The sequence below is a fragment of the Girardinichthys multiradiatus genome, chromosome 6 (assembly GCF_021462225.1).
Source record: "Girardinichthys multiradiatus isolate DD_20200921_A chromosome 6, DD_fGirMul_XY1, whole genome shotgun sequence".
Taxonomy (NCBI): domain Eukaryota; kingdom Metazoa; phylum Chordata; class Actinopteri; order Cyprinodontiformes; family Goodeidae; genus Girardinichthys; species Girardinichthys multiradiatus.
This window is the reverse complement of record NC_061799.1, coordinates 17,786,595-17,795,437: the sequence shown is the minus strand read 5'-3', so window position 1 is coordinate 17,795,437 and position 8,843 is coordinate 17,786,595. Positions and strand designations below refer to the sequence as shown.

Here is an 8,843-nt window from a genome sequence, read left to right as displayed (position 1 = left end):
CATTTCTAGTGAATCTGATTAACCTGAAGTTGTGCTGCCCTATTGAGAGTTTCCTTGCATTTACTCATTGCTATTCTCTAGCTAAGGATCTAGCAGTTAGGCTGAGGGTCGCATTGTAAAAATGTATCAGTCAGGAAAATTAGTTTGGAACCAAACTATAGCTTTTGGGCCACAATTCCAAAAGGTATGTTTGACACAGAAACAGCACAGTGCATCACCAATGGACCACAAGAAAATTGACAGTAACACAGGATGGTGGCAGCAGCAGCAGCAGCAGCAGCTGTAAGGTTACTTTCTTTAGAAAGAACTGGAGTTTTATTAAAATAGGTGTGAGTGGTATCAAATATTAGTCAGCTTTGACGTAAAACGTGCAGGTTTCTATAAAGCTATAGGTAAAGAGGAATCGTATTTTTTTTTTAATTGAAGTTAATCCTGATGAACAAAAGCATAGCTACACCAGACAAAGATTGAAAATTTTGACATGTTTAAATCTGCAATAAAGTACTAAACAAAAATGAAAATGTATGTGGTTATGGATGAGGGCTGTGAAGAAGATATGTTGGAGTAGGCGAAAAAATGCTATGTCAAAATGTGATATATTGATGGATTACTACCACAGTAGACTGATTGTTCAATGCTGAAACAAAATCAAAGGTATTTCAAAGTATTGGATCGATAGTGCTTTTTTATATTTTTTATATTTCCCTAATATCTTGTGTGTTTTTGTTGAGTTGCACAGGATAATTGTCACATTAAACATTACAAAAAAATTGAAATGATTCACTTTTCTCATAAAGAGTTACAAGGGGTGTTAGGTGTTGAGAGCCACTGTAGGTATTGAACGACTATAGCTGTTGTAACAGCATATTTAAAAGGGGCTATGACTATTCACATTTTAATTTTCAACATAAGTCATAATTATTTTATTCTTTTCGTCGCTTTATACCATTTTACTTTTCTAACAGTAACGTCAAGCTCACCAAAAAGGCCACAATATCCCAAATAACAACAATGTTTTTCTTCAAAATAAAACTGCACAATGTGTAAACTTCAATTGTGTAGCCAGTTTAAATCTTAGAAATCATTATATATGTGGTAAAAGTGGTTTCTTTTTGTTTATACAGCCGTATATTAACGCACTTATTTGATGTATAAAAACACAAGCACGCCACTCGCCTTTTGTTTTATTTTGAAGGGTTATATCGGTTAACTTCAATTGATTGTCGACGCGTCGACGTCGGCGGCTCTCTCTCTCCTTCCTCGCGCTACTAGTGATGGTCTCTCGACCTGCCGAGATTCCCTCGCGCGACCGGCCAGCTGACAAGAGCCTCGCGCTCGGGAGGTGCGCCAGGATTTGAGGAGAGGAGAGCACGAGAAGACACCTCACACCTAGCTCCATAAAACATGCACATCCTCGGGGTCCCGTTTGCGCTGCTTTGGCTTCTCTCGGGCTTCTCCTGCGCCCTCGGCGGGAAAGGTAAGAACATGTTAGTAAAGTAGACGGGAAAATAGGCGTCATAGGTTTGAAATTGAAGTTGTAATTTGGAGGCTTGAGTTATACCAGTTGGAAATTGGAGGGACAGCCTTTGTTGAATTTCATCTGAGAATAGAAGAGGACTTTCGTTAAGTTGTGCGGAATATCTAGCAGTTGTGCTCGCCTTTATTGACTCGAGGTTCGCTAATAAGCCATCTTGTGTCCCAATGGAGGAGATGCTCACTTCAAGTTAAGGCGTTAGGGCAGGTTGTAGTAATTTGTAGTGGGGCTCTGTTTATTATGGTTTGATAGATACGGTTAACCACATGGAGATGTATTATTTATTTATTTATTTTATTTATTCCAGTTTGCTTATTTGTTTGATATATAAATTCTTGGTTTCATTTTTTATCTATCTATCTATCTATCTATCTATCTATCTATCTATCTATCTATCTATCTATCTATCTATCTATCTATCTATCTATCTATCTATCTATCTATCTATCTATCTATCTATCTATCTATCTATCTATCTATCCGTATCATATATACTTTTACATGTTAATGTTCGCACAAAGCTACATGAACAGATAAATGATTAACATTAATTTGTACTTAAAGTGAAAACTCAAGGCTTAACCTCTCAAGTATTTTAAATTTGTTTCAGTGAGAAATAAAACATTCTGCTAAGCATTATTTCGTTTCCCAGGAAACCCTGATGGATTAGAGTTATTGTCTTAGACTTAATTGTCTGAATGAGTTAAAAAATCTAATTTATGTGAAGTGACACAATGAATTCTTGTGAATGTAGTCCGAGTGAAGTGTCACATACATGAGCAAACCTTGCCCAGGTTGGAAAGTAATGGCATGCCTTGTTTCGTCTTGTTTAACTTAACAAAAAATGTATACATTTAATTTTACAAAAGAAAATCAAAATGAGCAAAGCTTTAATAATAAGAAACTTGTATATTTGGTCCTAAAAAAAGTTATGTTTTCTCTGCCCTGTTTTAATTTAAATTGATAGGTGGAAACTGATGACCTGTTAAGGAAGTAACTTGTATTGGGTGTGTTGGAGCTGGTTAATATCTAAAACATGCAGGGCAGTGAGTACCAAGGACAGGGATTGAAAAACAATTATTGTCTTCAAAGTAACTGATTAAATAATGTATCATTTTTGAACACACGATTATTATCAAATTTCACTTTCCAAACATTTCATAATGATTTGCTTGTTGGAAATCTCTAGGCTTTATGCCATTTATTGTGGTGTGCCTTTGGGTGCTTTTGCGATGTTTTCCGTCTTAAGTATAAACCTGTAGTTGTTCTAATGTTGATCTTGAGTAGCTGGTAGCAGAGCAATCTGAAGATGATTTCAGTGTATGATAATAGATAAGATGTTCAGAGAAGGCAGCCATGCTGTATGTAATTACATCCTTACCCTGAGATATTCTCATATCTTCAGCATCTTCTGTCTTTCTCTCACAAGTACACACATATGACCCACACTGTGGTGACTGGTGTTGCCAGCGAAGGGAAGCGGTGGTTTACAGTGGTATTAATTGGGTCTCTAGAGGGAGGAGCACCAGGATGGCTGTCTGCGTGAAAGCAAACAGTATCTTTATTTTTTGCTGTTTATAAAAGTCCTCCATATGGTGAAGAGCCAGTGAGAAGGCTAACTAGGTATGCTTTACGCTTGGAGAAGTGTCCATTTCTTTGGAGACTTCATCGTCTCATTTAGGTGATGAACATATTCAACTGAGCTCTTTTAATGACAGAAGGTCTACATGCAGTGTTGGCTAAAATAGATTCTTGTTTTCATAATTAATGCCTCCTCACATGTCACTAATACCTTTTGCAAAAAGTCAGATTTCCATAACTCCATGCGAGGTTCCTACACAGTCTGCAAAAGGCTTGAAAAGTATGGAGTTTGATTTAAGTAATATTCAGGTCTGAGTAATCATGGTAAAAGAAAACATAGTATGGAAAGATAGTTGTCTTTTCAGACATTATTATGCATCACCTTCTAAGAGCAATCCACGCTGTTTGACCATCACTGACTAATTTTACAACCAGCTCTTGTTTGTTTAATGCATTACTACAGAAAGCATATATACACTCACCTTCCACTTTATTAGGTACACCTGTCCAACTGCTCGTTAACGCAAATTTCTAATCAGCCAATCACATGGCAGCAACTCAATGCATTTAGGCATGTAGACATGGTCAAGACGAAATGCTGCAGTTCAATCTGAGCATCAGAATGGGGAAGAAATGTGATTTAAGTGACTTTGAACGTGGCATGGTTTTTGGTGCCAGACAGGCTGGTCTGAGTATTTCAGAAACTGCTGATCTACTGGGATTTTCACGCACTACCATCTCTAGGGTTTACAGAGAATGGTCCGAAAAAGGTCAAATATCCAGTGAGCAGCAGTTTTGTGGCCGCAAATGCCTTGTTGATGCCAGAGGTCAGAGGAGAATGGCCAGACTGGTTCCAGCTGATAGAAAGGCAACAGTAACTCAAATAACCACTCGTTACAACCAAGGCATGCAGAAGAGCATCTCTGAATGTACAACACGTTGAACCTTGAGGCGGATGAGCTACAGCAGCAGAAAAACACACCAGGTGTTACTTCTGTCAGCTAAGAACAGGAAACTGGGGCTACAATTCACACAGGCTCACCAAAATTGGACAATAGAAGATTGGAAAAACGTTGCCTGGTCTGATGAGTCTCAATTTCTGCTGCGACATTCGGATGGTAGGGTCAGAATTTGCTGTCAACATCATGAAAGCATGGATCCATCCTGCCTTGTATTAATGGTTCAGGCTGGTGTTGGTGGTGTAATGGTGTGGGGGATATTTTCTTGGCACACTTTGGGCCCCTCAGAACCAATTGAGCATCATGTCAACGCCACAGCCTACCTGAGTATTGTTGCTGACCATGTCCATCCCTTTATGACCACACTGTACCCATCTTCTGATGGTTACTTCCAGCAGGATAACGCGCCATGTCATAAAGCCTGAATCATCTCAGACTGGTTTCTTGAACATGACAATGAGTTCACTGGACTCAAATGGCCTCCACAGTCACCAGATCTCAATCCAATAGAGCACCTTTGGGATGTGGTGGAACGGGAGATTCTCATCATGGATGTGCAGCCGACCAATCTGCAGCATCTGTGTGATGCTATCATGTCAATATGGACCAAACTCTCTGAGGAATGTTTTCAGTACCTTGTTGAATCTATGCCACCAAGGATTAAGGCAGTTCTGAAGGCAAAAGGGGGTCCAACCCGGTACTAGCAAGGTGTACCTAATAAAGTGACCAGTGAGTGTATGTATACTGAAATGGAATAAGATTTAGTTGCCATTACGGCTACGAATATGCCATATTCTGCTCAGTTTAATCTTAATGTCTAATTAAATAACCAATTAACTAACCTAGTAAACATTCACAAATCATAATTGGACATAAAAAGAAACCAAAACTAATATAATATGAATAATTAGGTTCTTTTTTCGAAACACAGTTTCAGGACTATTGTGGCTCCACAAAATTACAACATATAAATCTTGGTTTAGTGTCCACACTACTTTGGAGATGCTTGCAAATGTATTTGCATGATTCATGATTTTACCTGCCTGTTTGACCCGGTCAGCTTGATCTTAACTGACAAACTGTGGTGCAGGAAGCGATTATGTCATTCTCTAGCACTTAATTAGAAGTTTTGTTGTCAAGTGAAGCCATTTCCTGTTTCGAAATGTAGATCAATTTCTCAGAGTGCTTCCTGGATGTTTGGCTGCTGCATCAGGTATTGCTGATGTTCTGTGTATGTGCAGATTTTCTATTCGGAAGCTTTACAAGCTCAGGAGAATACAGTATACAGTATGCATGAGACATATGACTTTTGGCTGAATACCTTTACATAAGACACTGTGAAGTAGAGCAGAGTACATTTGTACCAAAGAACACAGACTGAGAGGGTTTAAGGGGTGCCGAAATAAAAAGGTACACAAAAAAAAGCAAGATCAGATTTATTGGTGCCTTTTCAACAGAGCCATACAGTTGTTACCCATGCCAAGACATAAGTTGTAAGAGCAATGTGAAACTCAGAAGCATAACTCAGGTTCTCCTCTTCTGTGCAGTGACTGGTGAAACAGTATCTGATGGGAAGTTCTCTGTTTGTCCTGTTCCTGCTCACCTCTTTACTGTCACTCATGTCCTCCCCGTTCTTTTTCTTCTCTCTGCTGTCTCAGTTGTGTTTTTCTGCCTGGCTCGTCCTCTTTATTCCTTTGACTCTGCATCACTCTTGGCTGTTCTGCTCCACTGAGCTGATGCCATTCAGAGGGCAAATGCCACACAGAGAGAGAGAGATGTTTTGTCACTCTGCTCCTCACTTCTTTTCCCCATGCTTGAACAGCCCTGCTCCTGATTTCAAGAACTGCTGCTGGTCTCTTTCTTCACAGTCATGGATTTTACTCCAAAGGTTTATGGGCTTAAGTGAGATGTATAAATGGGGCAGCGGTATAGCCTCTATCTTACTTTGGCCTTTCTTGTTTTCTAAGTGTTGCATTGTTATTCTTTTGTGGCTACCGCACTTACAAACTTTCCATACAGTCCTCCTATAAGCTGTCTAGATTCTCAGTGTCTTTATCTTCTGCTTTTGCTTGTCTGTGCATGTCCATCCCAGCCTACTTTATTTTTACGATTCTCATCTTTTAAACTTTAAAGTAGGGTGGTGTGAAGATGAATTACCATCCTTATAGATTTCTGCTGTTATTGCTTTTTGATCACTTATAATGTTTCAGATCACGTCGTTGATTTAATTAAGTTGATTTAATGTAAATGCAAAATGTTTTCAAATTAGGATTTTATTTAAGGGAAAAAGCGTATCCAGTTCAAGCTAGCTCTATGTTAAAAAGTAGCTTCCACCCTTGTTAAATCCTGAATTAACTGTGAATAATCACATTCATTTGGACGTCTGGGTTCAATTTCACCAACCACACTGAGGCCTGATAACTGTCTGGCCCATAGAAATGTGAAATCATTGAAATAGGATCTGTTGGTTGAAGTAGGCTAAAGGATCTCACATTACGTGCACTGCTTTAAGTAAAATATAAAAGCACAAGAGTCAAAAGCACTGACGTACAGTATACTAGTGTAAAAAGGGTTACAATACTGTTCTAATGCGTTCGGACTTCAGTGAATCACAGTGAAAGCCATTGTCCACAAATTGAAAAAAACATGGAACACTGCAGAACACACTTGTCTCAGTTAAGGTCAGTGTTCAAGATTTAACAATAAGAGCCTGGGCAAAAATGCCATCCATGAAAGAGTTTCAAAGAAAAAACACTGCTGGCCAAAAAGAACACAAAGGCCCGTTTCACATTTGCCTAAAAAAACATCTTGATGTTCTCCAAGACTTTTGGGAAAATAAGCTGTTGATTGACGAGTAAAAAGAGGAACCTTTTGGAAGGTGTGTGGCCCGTTACATATGGCAACACAACACAGCGTTTCACAAAGAGGACATTATACTGGCACTTAAACATGTCTTTGGTGGTGTGGGGTCCCTTTAGTGTAGGACTGCTTCAGGATCTGGTACACACGCCCTTTCTGATGGGAACTATGATTTCTGCTCTCTACCAGAAAATCCTGAAGGAGAATGTAAGGAGATCAGTTTGGAACGTTAAACTCAAGTGCATTTGGATTGTGCAGCAGGACAACAATACAAAACACAACAGCAACTTCTCTTCTTATTGCTTAGAAAAACCCCAGAAGTGGCCCGGTTACAGTCTGGACTTACATCCAAATATGATGCATAACTTTAATCAGGCTATTAATGTTCAAACATCCTCCAAAATGGGTGAATTAAAACTATTCTGCAAAGAGGAGTGGGCCAAAAATTCCTCCACAGTAATGTACAAGACTCATTGTCAATTATTACAAATGCATGATGGCAGTGAAGTTTGGCGTGAACAGTTATTAGGTTTAGGGACCAGTTACTTTTATTTCCGAAAAATTCCAGATTGGTTTGGATAGCTTTTTTCTCCTAATAAATGAAATCATCATTTGAAAACAATTTGTTATATTTAGTGTGGTAACCTTTGATAAATATTGTTAAAATCCAGCCAACTAAAGTGTGACAAATGAGTATAAAAGAAAAAATCATTGAGGGTGCAAATACTTTTCACTGCACTATATGGAATGCTTTTTATGGTTGCTAGTACTTAGATAACCGTTGTAAAAATAATTGTGCTTTGTACCGGTTCGTGCCAGCATGAGGAGGAATGTTCTGCCCATGGGCATATATGCAAATGATGGTAGATATGCAAATATGGGCTCTAATTTTGATGTTAATTACTCAGTGCTGATAATTAGAATACGTGTGATGAGGCGTAAGTTGGAGGAGACGATTGAACTGAATCGCTATGTGAGGTGATATCACTGTTTGCTGTGTTTGTTTCTCTATCAGGGCGAGGGATGTTTGTTTTTAGGGTAATGTGTGTGAGCCAGGACTACAGCAGCTGGTCTAAGAGCCTCAGTAGGCCTTTCTGGTTAACACTGCTCAATATGTGGTGGATAAACACTGAATGCAGTGCTGACTTCAGAGGGTCAACCTTATGGGCTCTTCTTGTTATCCCACTTAGACAACGACATTCACAAATTCAGACAGTTGTGTTCTTTTAAATTACTAAACTGAAGATACTACCCTCTGTATATCTACATATTTACTCACTGTAATGTTGCCGGAAGGAAGTAAAAAGGGAGACAAAAAAAGCATTTGCTTCAAAATATTTACAATTTATAAATGTGGACACAGGTTTCCTAACAGAACCTTTTTGTACCTCATACTAGTCATAGGAGCCAGTTCCATGTTTGATGATTTGTGTGTCTCCTCGTGTCTTTTTGTTAGTTTTTCTGCATGTCACAAATGCACAGTTTAATTACCACCTCCATGTCAGGAAGCTTGATTTCAATGTAAAACCTTTGTTTGGCACATTCAAGGCATTTAAAATATATTATAAAAGTACTTTCACAGTCAGATTTTGATATAAGGAACATTCATTTTTGAATCTTATGATGAGCTTTAAACTATTTTATGTATGTTATGTCTTCTATTAGAGCTGCAGATGGCTTTCATATTATATGTAAATACAATTAACTTAATCATTAACTCCATCTGGTCAGCTGAAATGAGCAGTAGAGAAATAAATTTCTGGAGAAATAGATTATGAATTCACAAAAAAAGATGATTTTCTTTTTCAAAGTTTGTCCTTTTGGTTTTAAAGATACAGTTTCTGTCAGTTTAACATCATAACTGAAAACTTACACAAGCATTTTCCGGTATTTTCTCCATGACAGAAAAT

At 38.3% G+C, this 8,843-nt stretch overlaps 1 protein-coding gene across 1 annotated transcript in view; it reads left to right on the top strand.

Annotated features, from left to right (window-relative positions):
- The first annotated feature begins 1,320 nt into the window (after positions 1-1,320).
- The window catches only part of clstn2a (calsyntenin 2a), a 259,786-nt gene continuing 252,263 nt past the window's right edge, over positions 1,321-8,843 (top strand). The window contains exon 1 of the mRNA XM_047368733.1: positions 1,321-1,477. Within this exon, the coding sequence (XP_047224689.1) occupies positions 1,405-1,477 (73 nt within the window). The 5' untranslated portion in view covers positions 1,321-1,404. The remainder of the gene's footprint in view (positions 1,478-8,843) is intronic.